We start from the raw sequence: 13,381 nt of genomic DNA, 5'->3' as shown, positions 1-13,381 counted from the left end.
ATAAACAGAAGCAAATCCCATGGGGTGAGCCAGGCTATAATGCCATACATAAAGTTCATAAAGTTTCAGAAGATGAAAAGAGGTGACAATACGGTTTTCATGCAGGCAGAAAACTTGGTGGCAGTGGCATGGCACGATGGCAAATGGGTGACTTGTCTCTCTACAGTACACACTAACAATATATGTGAGAAAATGCAGCAACAGACAATTGAAAAATAGGCACCAAAGCAACACATATTGTAAGGAGTGCAATGTGGCAATGACTGAAATTGGCTGCTTTGAGCGAGATCAGACTTTGCTGTGTAAAATGTATGTGAAATCATAGAGTATGCAGGCTCATACAACATGCAAGACAGTAACATTTGTCAAAAGTAAATATTTTTTGTTGATTTGATATGTTAAACAATTGCTTTGTGTTTTTTTTTAAAAGATGTTAGTTTTTGGAAAAATATTCAGCCCTGGGAGAAAAGAAACAAAAAAAAAATTAGCCCTAAAAGAGTTAAAAAGATGAGAGAGGCCTGTAATTTTCATCATAGGTATACCTCAACTATGAGAGACAAAATGAGAAAAAAAAATCCAGAAAATCACATTGTCTGATTTTTGAAGAATTTATTTGCAAATTATGGTGGAAAAAAGTACAGTGCATCCAGAAATTAAGCAATACAATATATGATACAGTGCATTGGGCATCCAGAAAGTATTCACAGCGCATCACTTTTTCCATATTTTGTTATGTTGCAGCCTATTTCCAAAATGGATTAAATTCATTTTTTCCTCCGAATTCTACACACAACACCCCATAATGACAACGTGAAAAAAGTTTACTTGAGGTTTTTGCAAATTTATTAAAAATTAAAAAACTGAGAAATCACATGTACATAAGTATTCACAGCCTTTGCTCAATACTTTGTCGATGCACCTTTGGCAGCAATTACAGCCTCAACTCTTGTTGAATATGATGCCACAAGCTTGGCACACCTATCCTTGGCCAGTTTCGCCCATTCCTCTTTGCAGCACCTCTCAAGCTCCATCAGGTTGGATGGGAAGCGTCAGTGCACAGTCATTTTAAGATCTCTCCAGTGATGTTCAATCGGATTCAAGTCTGGGCTCTGGCTGGGCCACTCAAGGATATTCACAGAGTTGTTCTGAAGCCACTCCTTTGATAGTTTGGCTGTGTGCTTATGGTCGTTGTCCTCTTGAAAGATGAACTGTCGCCCCAGTCTGAGGTTAAGAGCGCTCTGGAGCAGGTTTTCATCCAGGATGTCTCTGTACATTGCTGCAGTCATCTTTCCCTTTATCCTGACTAGTCTCCCAGTTCCTGCCGCTGAAAAACATTCCCACAGCATGATGCTGCCACCACCATGCTTCACTGTAGGAATGGTGCCAGGTTTCCTCCAAACGTGACGCCTGGCATTCACACCAAAGAGTTCAATCTTTGTCTCATTAGACCAGAGAATTTTCTTTCTCATGGTCTGAGAGTCCTTCAGGTGCCTTTTGGCAAACTCCAGGCGGGCTGCCACGTGCCTTTTACTAAGGAGTGGCTTTCGTCTGGCCACTCTACCATACAGGCCTGATTGGAGGATTGCTGCAGAGACGGTTGTCCTTCTGGAGTGGTTTTGAACTTCTTCCACTTACGGATGATGGAGGCCACTGTGCTCATTGGGACCTTCAAAGCAGCAGAAATTTTTCTGTAACCTTCCCCAGATATGTGCCTCGGGACAATCCTGTCTCGGAGGTCTACAGACAATTCCTTTGACTTCATGCTTGGTTTGTGCTCTGACATGAACTGTCAACTGTGGAACCTTATATAGACAGGTGTGTGCCTTTCCAAATCCTGTCCAGTCAACTGAATTTACCACAGGTGGACTCCAATTAAGCTGCAGAAACATCTCAAGGATGATCAGGGGAAACAGGATGCACCTGAGCTCAATTTTGAGCTTCATGGCAAAGTCTGTGAATACTAATGTACATGTGCTTTCTCAATTTTTTTATTTTTAATAAATTTGCAAAAACCTCAAGTAAAGTTTTTTCATGTTGTCATTATGGGGTGTTGTGTGTAGAATTCTGAGGAAAAAAATGAATTTAATCCATTTTGGAATAAGGCTGTAACATAACGAAATGTGGAAAAAGTGATGCGCTGTATTTGGTCAATAATAAAAGTTCATCTCAATACTTTGTTATATACCCTTTGTTGGCAATGACAGAGGTCAAACGTTTTCTGTAAGTCTTCACAAGGTTTTCACACACTGTTGCTGGTATTTTGACCCATTCCTCCATGCAGATCTCCTCTAGAGCAGTGATGTTTTGGGGCTGTCGCTGGGCAACACGGACTTTCAACTCCCTCCAAAGATTTTTTATGGGGTTGAGATCTGGAGACTGGCTAGGCCACTCCAGGACCTTGAAATGCTTCTTACGAAGCCACTCCTTCGTTACCCGGGCGGTGTGTTTGGGATCATTGTCATGCTGAAAAACCCAGCCACGTTTCATCTTCAATGCCCTTGCTGATGGAAGGAGGTTTTCACTCAAAATCTGACAATACATGGCCCCGTTCATTCTTTCCTTTACACGGATCAGTCGTCCTGGTCCCTTTGCAGAAAAACAGCCCCAAAGCATGATGTTTCCACCCCCATGCTTTACAGTAGGTATGGTGTTCTTTGGATGCAACTCAGCATTCTTTCTCCTCCACACACAACGAGTAGAGTTTTTACCAAAAAGTTCTATTTTGGTTTCATCTGACCATATGACATTCTCCCAATCGTCTTCTGGATCATCCAAATGCTCTCTAGCAAACTTTAGACGGGCCTGCACATGTACTGGCTTAAGCAGGGGGACACGTCTGGCACTGCAGGATTTGAGTCCTTGGCGGCGTAGTGTGTTACTGATGGTAGCCTTTGTTACTTTGGTCCCAGCTCTCTGCATGTCATTCACTAGGTCCCCCCGTGTGGTTCTGGGATTTTTGCTCACCGTTCTTGTGATCATTTTGACCCCACGGGGTGAGATCTTGCGTGGAGCCCCAGATCGAGGGAGATTATCAGTGGTCTTGTATGTCTTCCATTTTCTAATAATTGCTCCCACAGTTGATATCTTCACACTAAGCTGCTTACCTATTGCAGATTCAGTCTTCCCAGCCTGGTGCAGGTCTACAATTTTGTTTCTGGTGTCCTTTGACAGCTCTTTGGTCTTGGCCATAGTGGAGTTTGGAGTGTGACTGTTTGAGGTTGTGGACAGGTGTCTTTTATATTGATAACGAGTTCAAACAGGTGCCATTAATACAGGTAACGAGTGGAGGACAGAGGAGCCTTTTACAGAAGAAGTTACAGGTCTGTGAGAGCCAGAAATCTTGCTTGTTTGTAGGTGACCAAATACTTATTTTCCACCATAATTTGCAAATAAATTCTTTAAAAATCAGACACAATGTGATTTTCTGATTTTTTTTTTTTTTTTCTCATTTTGTCTCTCATAGTTGAAGTATACCTATGATGAAAATTACAGGCCTCTCTCATCTTTTTAAGTGGGAGAATTTGCACAATTGGTGGCTGACTAAATACTTTTTTGCCCCACTGTATGCGTAGAAATCTTTTGTCGTGCAGAAAATGATGACTTTCAAGTGGTTTGAATACTTTGAAAACTTTTGCATGCCACAGTATCTTATCTGTTTTACTGGACATTGAAGTAGAGTACAGAATATCTCCCAAGAAACAGAGGTCATTGATTCATGAGAGTGGACCTTAAGGTCTCAGCTGAAGTTCCAACCTGAGATCATCATAACTTGTTACACTCAGACATTGTCTAGTGGTCCATCCTTGTTGAGATGGTGGTAATGGTAGAGATTGTGGCCCTATGGGAGGAGAGAATGCAAGTGGCTTTTGAAAGAAGAAATATAGATACAAGGAGCTGATACACACATATACAGATACATAGGGTGAAGGCAATCATCTGTTCTATTCTATTGAAGTCGGTTGCAGAGACTTTATCTGAACATCCCCCAAATGTCTGCTGAAGTCCTTGCAAGTTACCAGACTAAGGCTGTGGAAATCATACAGGGAGCTAGCAGAAAAGGAGGTACAAGGATGCTTCTGGCTAAGATGGAAGGACAAGGTGTGGGGAATATATCAACATACAGGCGCTGGTCATAAAATTAGAATATCATGACAAAGTTGATTTATTTCAGAAATTCCATTCAAAAAGTGAAACTTGTATATTAGATTCATTCATTACACACAAACTGATGTATTTCAAATGTTTATTTCTTTTAATGTTGATGATTATAACTGACAACTAATGAAAGTCCCAAATTCAGTATCTCGGAAAATTAGAATATCAATTAAGAGCAATGCAAAAAAAGGATTTTTAGAAATGATGGCCAACTCAAAGGTATGAGCATGTACAGCACTCAATATTTAGTTGGGGCTCCTTTGGCCTGGATTACTGCAGCAATGCGGCATGGCATGGAGTCAATCAGTCTGTGGCACTGCTCAGGTGTTATGAGAGCCCATGTTGCTCTGATAGTAGCCTTCAGCTCTTCTGAATTGTTGGGTCTGGCATATTGCATCTTCCTCTTCACAATACCCCATAGATTTTCTATGGGGTTAAAGTCAAGGCGAGTTTGCTGGCCAATCTAGAACAGGGATACCATGGTCCTTAAACCAGGTACTGGTAGCTTTGGCACTGTGTGCAGGTGCCAGGTCCTGTTGGAAAATGAAATCTGCATCTCCATAAAGTTCGTCAGCAGCAGGAAGCATGAAGTGCTCTAAAACTTCCTGGTAGACAGCTGTGTTGACCTTGGACCTCAGAAAACACAATGGACCAACACCAGCAGATGACATGGCACCCCAAACCATCACTGACTGTGGAAACTTTACACTGGACCTCATGCAACGTGGATTCTGTGCCTCTCCTCTCTTCCTCCAGAGTCTGGGACCTTGATTTCCAAAGGAAATGCAAAATTTACTTTCATCAGAGAACATAACTTTGAGACAGATATATGTGACATTTTGAAGAAATCATTTTATGACCTGAATAGTACTAATCAGAAAACCTCATCGAACTAACGTAATATTATTTGAAAACAAACTGCATCAGATTGGGTGTAAATTTATGGTACTTGTACTCAGTCACGTTTACGCTCTCCCTCTCCTGATCTGACCCTAACTATCAGCGTCAACATAAATTCTAGTGTTAATTGTAATCCTATTTTAGTTATCTATAGTTGTTAAAGGATGTGAAGTGTCATCTTTTTTCTCCACAAATACAATATTAGGCTCTAGCCATATGGCTGAACAGAACAATAAGTCCACATTTTAAATTCCTTGAGAAATGAAAAAAAAAACTGACAGCCATTATGGACAATGCTGCACAACCTCTCTCTGATACACTGGTATTAAGTACTTTCAACCAACTAATTATTCAGTAGAAATGTTTATTTATTCAGCTTCTGTTAAAAGCTAAATTTCCCCTGGCACAAATAAGGTGCTGTCCACATAATATATTTTTCAGAATTAAAAGCAGCATAGAATAACTTACAGAAAGTAAATTGTAATAGGTATTTGAGACTGAAATTAAATTTCAGTCATATCAAGACAGGTCAGGTTGGGGAGCATGCACTGGTACAGTGCTTTGCCGCTTCCACCACACAACAAAACACCTTGGGATCATGGTTGGCAACACCCCAGGCAGACACATGGTCCAGTCCCACCCCTGGAAATGACCCTCTATCTGCCACAGCCAGGTGTTATGTGGGCGTCCCCTTGACCTGGTCCATTCACTTGGGTCCTCAACAATGAGGATCCTGTGAGCCAGATCACTCTTGGGGAATTGCACCACATGGCCATAGTGCCGTAACTGATGCTCCTTCACAATGCAGGTAACGTGCCTCCTTCGGAACTCTGGTACCCAAGAATTCTGAGAAGAGACACAGTATCAAAGGAATCCAATCTTCGTCTCAGGTCACTGGATGGCGTCCATGTCTCACAACCATATAGCAAGATAGGAAGAACCAGGACTCTAAAGACTTGGACCATCGTCCTTTTGCATAGATATCGGGAGCACCACACACCCCTTTCCAGCAAACTCATGACCCAACCCCGCTCTCCCAGTCCATTCTACTGACTTCATAGGAAGAGTCACCAGAGATATAAATGTCACTGCAGAGGTAAGTAAATCTCTCAACAAGGTTGACACTCTCTCTTCAGACAGACACTGCTGATGGCTGTGCCTAAAAAGTCATTAAAGTCCTTTATCATGGTTTTTATCCAGGACACTCGCAAGCTCAGACACTCAGACTCCACACTCAATCTCTCAGGTGCCCTGATCAGAGCCTCCATTGAGTCTGCAAAGATCACAGCATCGTCAGCAAAGTCAAGATCAGCGAATCTTTCTTTACCAACAGATGCCCTACTGCCACTGGACCACACGTCCTTGCCCAATACCCAGTCCATGCAAGCATTGAACAGAATAGGAGCAAGAACACACCCCTGACAAACCCCTGAATCAACGGGGGAATAATGCAAAGGTTCTACCTCCACTCTGTACAGCACTCACAGTACCAGTGTACAGGCCGGCCATCATATCCATCAACCTTGAGGGGATCCCAAAAAAAATCTCAGGATATCCCACAGGACAGCTTGATTAACTGAGTGGAACACTTTATGAAAATTGTCAAAGGCTACAAAGAAACTCTGCCGATATTCACATTTGCGCTCCATAAGAACCCTAAGTGCCAGGATGCAGTCCATGGTAGACTTCTTAGGTGTAAAACCAGACTGCTCCAGTCGCTGGTAGGTGAGCAAGTGATCACGGATCCAATTTAGGACAACCCTAGCAAGGACCTTACTTGGCACTGAGAGCAATGTTATCCCCCTGTAGTTGCCGCAATCCAGGTGATCACCCTTCCTTTTCCAGATAGGCATGACAAGTCCCGCTTTTGAGTCAGTTGGGATGACACCAATCTCCCAAATGGAAGCAAAGGTTGCTTGCAATGCCAGGAGCACAACTTTACCACCAGCCTGGAAAAGTTTACCCCGGATACCATAGATCCCTGCATCCTTCCCTACCCTTACAAAACTGCAGGGCCTTACAAAACTGGACAAGGGTCTTGTAAAACTGCAGGGTCTACAGAAGTGCCCAGTTTGTGAATTCTGACCACAGACCACCTACTAGGAAAATGAGGCTGGACCTGGATAGACTCCAAATCAGGCTGCTTATGACGAGTTTGCACACAGTTTTTTTGTGAGGAACTTACAGACTTGTGTGTGACTGCTGATCCTAATGCGATATGGGACACCTTCCATGACAACACCCTGAAGGTTGCTGAGGGTTGTGTTGGTGTTACCAGTGTTCCCAGGAGGTGTTTCATCTTGCAGGGCACTCTGGATATCATTCACTGGAGTCGCAGTGCAGTGCTTGATGGCAACTCCACTCTGTACCGGGAACTGAGAAGGGTGGGTGCGAGGGCTCTGAGGGCAGATAAGGAGGCATTTATTAGAGGAATCTGTGAGCAAGTGACACACCATCTGTGGTCTAGTGACCCATGTCCTGCTTTCAGAAGAATCGAAGCATTATGCACATCCGAATCTGTTCCTCGGAGAGTCGTAGTCAGAGCGGCTGATGTAACCGTCTTTAATCATATCCAGTAAAGTATTTTTAATAATTATAGTTTTAAGTATTTTTTTGTAATCTTGAGCTAAAATAGAATGACAATAAATGTTTTCTTTGTCTTAATGAAAGTGGCATTAAAGCTTCATTGTTTTATCTATTTCCTATTGTGATGCTGTCTACTATAGTCCAAGTTAATAAAGGAAACTTAGTTATAACTTTTGTGGGAAAGCTAAAAATTTGTCTTACTTTGGTCTACAGTGTCTGAGTACAAATCACATCTCCAGTCTTTTTGACATCTTTTTTTTTTTTTTTTAGGGGCCAGTAGACATAATATTCCTTGTTAGCCCCACTTAGCTAAGCAAAGGTTACATGGCCCCAGGAGGAGCAGGAGCTGATATACTCTATCAGAAAAAATAATTTTGCTCTTAAAGGTTTTTGTTTGAAAGCCAGTGACCCCTTAATGTGGAAAGTTTTTTTTTTCTCTTCTTATTGAATGTTCTGCACAAATGAGCATATTGATTTCTGGTTTCTTAAGTCACAAAGTTCCCGTTTCAAGTTGTTCACAACATCCTTTTAATGTGATCATATTCAATTTGCAAGACAAAACTATTTTTAAAATATAAGATAAAATCTAATTTGCCATCTTAATATACTTGATATGATAATTAAATTTTTAGGTGGGTGCATTGTTTTTCTTCTTAAATTTAAATTGATTTATTATAGCCTTAATTAAAAAATAAGTTAACATTTACACTGGAACAGTACTTATGTCTCAAATTTTACCTTTAATATTTGTTTTGATGTATTAGATATTAATGCCAAATTCAGTTTGTTTTGGTTTGTCAACATTTTATTGTACAAGAAAAGTCCTAACATAGATTTTTTTAGATTGTTTGTTTTACTACAGTATTTTGCTCATCTCTTAGGAATGTCTTTATCAGCTGGGTCTTCTCCATTGCATTCGCCCAAAATTACTCCCCATACATCACCTGCCCCACGTAGACGGAGCCATACTCCCAACCCAGCAAATTATATGGTGCCTACTAATGCCTCTGCTCCAGGCTCTGATTCAGCCGGGCAGTCTTCAGCATCGCAGATTATTCAGAAGGAAACAGTGGGAGGAACCACATATTTCTACACTGATTCAACTCCAGCTCCATTAACAGGAATGGTAAGTTTGGTTGTATTTTAAGTCTATTGGATATTTAAGCAGAGATAATAAAACAGAATTTTGTAAGGTTATAGTCATTATAACAGTGGAATAACATGTATTTATTTAAGTTTATTTTTTGTTAAAATCTAGTTTTGTGTTTTGCTAATGTCCTTGTCACTGCTGGTAGCATGTGGTGGTACCTGTAGCCAATTCAGGTTCCACAGGTAGTCCAGCTTCTCCAGGCTGGCACATCCATACTGTGCACAGTTTTAAGCAATGGAGGAGATACCAGGAAACGGGCTTTTACACAAGGAGAGCTGGACAGGGCCGTAGAAGGGCATCAATCCAGCAACAGAACTGATATTTTTTTGTGAGAAGGAACAGGAGGAGCACTGCCAGAGCCTTACAAATGACCTCTAGCTGGCTAATAGTGTGTATGTTTCTGACCTCACTGTCAGAAACAGACTCCATGAGGATGGCATGAGGGCCTGATGTCCTCTAGTGGGACATCACAGCCCATCACTGAGCAGCTTGATTGGCATTTGCCACAGAATGCCACAGTTGGCAGCTCTGCCATTGGCACCCCATTTTCTTCACAGATGAGAGCAGGTTCACACTGAGCACAGAACCGAGAGTCTGGACATGCCATGGTGAATGTTATGAAGCCTGCAACAGCATGCAGCAGGACTGGTTTGGTGGTGGGTCAGTGATAGTTGGGAGTGGCATATGCTTGGAGGGTTGCAAAAACCTCCCCATCCTAGGCAGCAGTACCCTTGCTGCTGTTAGGTACCAGGATGAATTTCTCAGAGCCATTGTCAGACCTTATACTGGCGCAGTGGGCCCTGGGTTCCTCCTGATGCAGGACAATGCCCGGCCTCATGTGGCTAGAGTGTGTAGACAGTGACTGGCCCGCACATTCCCTAGATCTGAATCCAGTTGAGAACCTCTAGGACATTATGTATCACTGCATCCAACACAGCCATGTAGTGCCACAGACTGTCCAGGACCTCTTTGATGCCCTGCTCCAGGTCTGTGAGGAGATCCCCCAGGACACCATCCGCCATCTCTTCAGGAACATGCCCAGTCATTGTCAGGACTGCATACAGGTATGTGGGGGTCATACACACTATTGAGTCATATTATTAGTTGTTGTTATGAAATTCACACAAGTTAGATCAGCCTGTGATTTCAGTTTTTGACTTTTCAGTGTGATGTTGAATTCAACCCTGAATAGGTTGGTGATTTTGGTTTACATTGGAGGATTCATGACCTGCGATTAAGACAGAGCTTTGTGTCACTAGACAGTACATGTTGCTCCAGAATGTTTTGTTGTTTTCTGACTGAGGTGTTGTTTGTTGTGGGGTGGGTGAGGCAACTTGCTGCATCAGTGCATGCTCCCAACCTCCTCCTCATGTACAGACTCAAGTACGGCTACAACTAATCAACAAAAATCTATAAATTTGTTACCAATGATTTTCATTGTCGAATAGTTGGATCAATGACGTCACACACATTATGTTTTATCATCATGCTTGGCAGCAGTGCATTTCAACATTGTGGAGATGGAGGGAAATGAAAGTCTAAAATTGTGATCATGTGTAAGAACACATTGTGTTAAAGCCTTCCAAAAAAATGGTAACATATGGAATGCAGAATTGTCATGGCACGGGAGTGCAACTGACATGCTTGAGCACCTGAAAAGGAAACACGTGGTAAAAGTGAAGGTGTGCCTTTCAGCACCTAGGACACTTTCACACTTAGCTTAGTGGATCAGAGACTGTTCCTGAAACCCGAAAAATTGATCATAAAATCAGACCCAACTTATACCCATTCAAAAATGCAACACATTTTTTTTAACATCTTTTTGTCTCCTCCAATCTCGCATCAGTTTCTGAGACGCATCGAATTTTATTGCAGCACCACAGTTACCAATTTCTTTCATTACTTCAATGATGTTTAATTTAAAACCAGCTTCATATTTTCTTCTGTTCGAATGCTCCATCGTAGATAAGGGATGCTCTTACGATAAGTGTCTGAGGGTGTAAGATACAAAAAACACAGATCAGTACAAACGTTGCTTCGGAATAGTTTGGGTATTACTGTGTGGACAAGTATGCACAATACATAGGGAAAAAAAGGCAGTGTGCTCCGTGGTTACTCTCTCAGGTGTGCTTTAGCATATAATCTCTTGGACCAATAGCGTACTCTCTCAGGTGTGCTTTAGCATATAATCTCTTAGACAAATAGTGCGAGTTTTCCCACATTCGACTTATACAGCCGACATTATAAAATACCAGAAATTATACTGTAAAATCATGTACCAACTTTTCCAAGGGAGAACTTATCAACAAGTATATACGGTATATGAATCTGCCATACTCAGGTGTGCACTCATCATGTATGATTGTTATCAACAATGGAATAGGAATAATGGGTAATTTAGATCATTTTGTAGCTTTTGTGCTACTGAAATTATCTTGGTTTTATTATTATGCTTTGCGAGTGTGAAAGCGACCTTAAAGACGACTTTAAGGCTATTGTTGAATTGGTAGTTCTGCTGTATATTATTTGAAATAATTCAATTTCGAATACAGGCAGTACCCAGAGTATTAACAAAATACGTTTCTATCTCTATCGTTAAAATTGAATTTTGTAGGTAAGTCAGAATAGATACATATGGATCTTGTTTAATGTCAGTTAGTCAAATGTTTGTCATAGTATGTAAGATACATTTTACATTTCTCTGCATACACACGCAACGTAGTGTTAATGGCAACTTGATCTGACTTAAAACGGCTCATTTCTCGAGCTGGCAAACTCCTGAAGCTGCTTGATGTTTTCATGTGAGGGTATGCTACAGTGCACATGACGTACAGTAAATTTCATCATCAGTCCATAGGCAAATGTGCACAAATTCACAAGGAAAAAATCGTCTGGACCTAGGGCAAAGATCAAAGTTTGTGCAGGCAGAAATTGAATATGGCTAACAGAGAAGGTGTCTGCTCCAGGTGGGTAACTTAATGCATTTGGTTGGCGCCATCTTCATCACACTGGTGTTTCTTAACATTTTTGGTCCTGTGACTGTGTTTTGCCTTTTTTTTAATTCATTGACGTCCCACTAGCAACAATTGCAAGCTGCCCTCTTGGTGAAATGAGCGAGATTGAGTGTTTTCTTCGGGGAAATGAAATTGTTTAGAAACTGGGAAACATTTATCAAAAAAAGTTCAGGAAAAATAATAGAACACATACACTGCAGAACAGTGACACAGCTATACATATATACTATACATATATATATATATATATACTATACGTATACAGTGGACCCTTAACTTATAAACTGAATTTGTTCACGAGGGTTGGTTGTAAGTCAAGACTATTTTTCCCATAAGAAATAATGGAAATACCCATAATGTGTTCCAAACCTCCACAGGAACACTTACTTAACCTTTTCATAATATAAAAGGGTTGTATAATGTGCGTAATTTACCAAAAACACCAATAATTTTTCTAATGTACTAACCAAAAAGTTATAAAAAGTACCTAGCCTACCAGAAACAACAATTTCATACTGTACTCACCATTTAAGTTGACATCTTTGGCTTGCAGGAAGGGAGGAGGAGGAGAATGAAATGGAAGGTGGTTATTGTTTGGAAAGAGAGCCCCCTTCCATAAGAACATCAGGACTCGGGCTGTCTGGTGTCCTTTCTCTCCTTGGGAGAGGCTGTAGCCCACTAGGACCTGCTTCTGGCTCACTAGGTCTCAGCCTTGTCGGAAATAAAAACTGGTCTAAGGTTGTCTGTTTCTGTCTTGTCTACAACACAGTTCTGTAGTATGACATGACATTGTCTTTAAGCAAGTTAATACAACGATTAGCTTTTTCTCTGTCTGGGTGGGTCTTCTCTACAAATGTTTGTAGCTCTGTCCATTTTCTCAGGATGTCCTTTATTTCAGAAGAGGAAATTTGCTGCACTGATTGTTGATCCTTCCCCCTCCTCTTCAGAAAGCTCCTCAGCTGCCATGCTCTGTTGCTCAGCCATAAGTTGCTGAAGTTCCTCTGTAGACAATTCCTCTGAGTGTTCCTCCACCAGTTCCTCAACATCACCACTGTCTACCTACAAGCCTATGGACTCTGCTATAGTAACAATGTCATCAACCACAGGGTCAGTTGCAGGCTCAGGCTTCTCTACAAAGCCTTCAAAGTCTCTCTCCTCTATAATTTTAGACCACACTTTCTTCCAGGCAGATCTCGGTGTCCTTAGAGAGACATTGGCCCAGGCTTTCTCTATTAACCCCACACAGGAAAGGATGTTGTAATGTTCCTTCAAGAACTCTGTAAGAGTTAAATCTGTATCTGAGACCACCTGGAAGCACTTCTGGAACAGTTCCTTGGTGTATAGCTTCTTAAAGTTAGCTATAACCTGCTGGTACATAGACTGCAGTAGAGGAGTTGTATTAGGTGGGAGGAACTCTACTGTAAGCCATGGGAATTCTTCAGCCAACTCTTCTTCCAAGTCTCTTGGGTGAGCAGGAGCATTGTCCATGATGAGGAGAGCCTTGAGTGGTAAGCCTTTGTCCTCTAGATATTTCTTAACAGTAGGACAGAAAACCTCCCTGATCTACTCAAGAAAA

The 13,381-nt window shown here is 41.5% G+C and overlaps 1 protein-coding gene across 2 annotated transcripts in view; it reads left to right on the top strand.

Annotated features, from left to right (window-relative positions):
- pan3 (poly(A) specific ribonuclease subunit PAN3) overlaps positions 1–13,381 on the top strand; it is a 206,829-nt gene that overhangs the window by 97,632 nt on the left and 95,816 nt on the right. For both annotated transcript variants that reach the window (XM_028799486.2, XM_028799485.2), the window contains exon 6: positions 8,523–8,767. In XM_028799486.2, coding sequence (XP_028655319.2) covers positions 8,523–8,767 — 245 coding nt within the window. The remainder of the gene's footprint in view (positions 1–8,522; positions 8,768–13,381) is intronic.

This window comes from Erpetoichthys calabaricus, chromosome 4 (genome assembly GCF_900747795.2).
Source record: "Erpetoichthys calabaricus chromosome 4, fErpCal1.3, whole genome shotgun sequence".
Classification (NCBI taxonomy): domain Eukaryota; kingdom Metazoa; phylum Chordata; class Cladistia; order Polypteriformes; family Polypteridae; genus Erpetoichthys; species Erpetoichthys calabaricus.
This window is presented reverse-complemented; position numbering and strand designations above follow the sequence as displayed.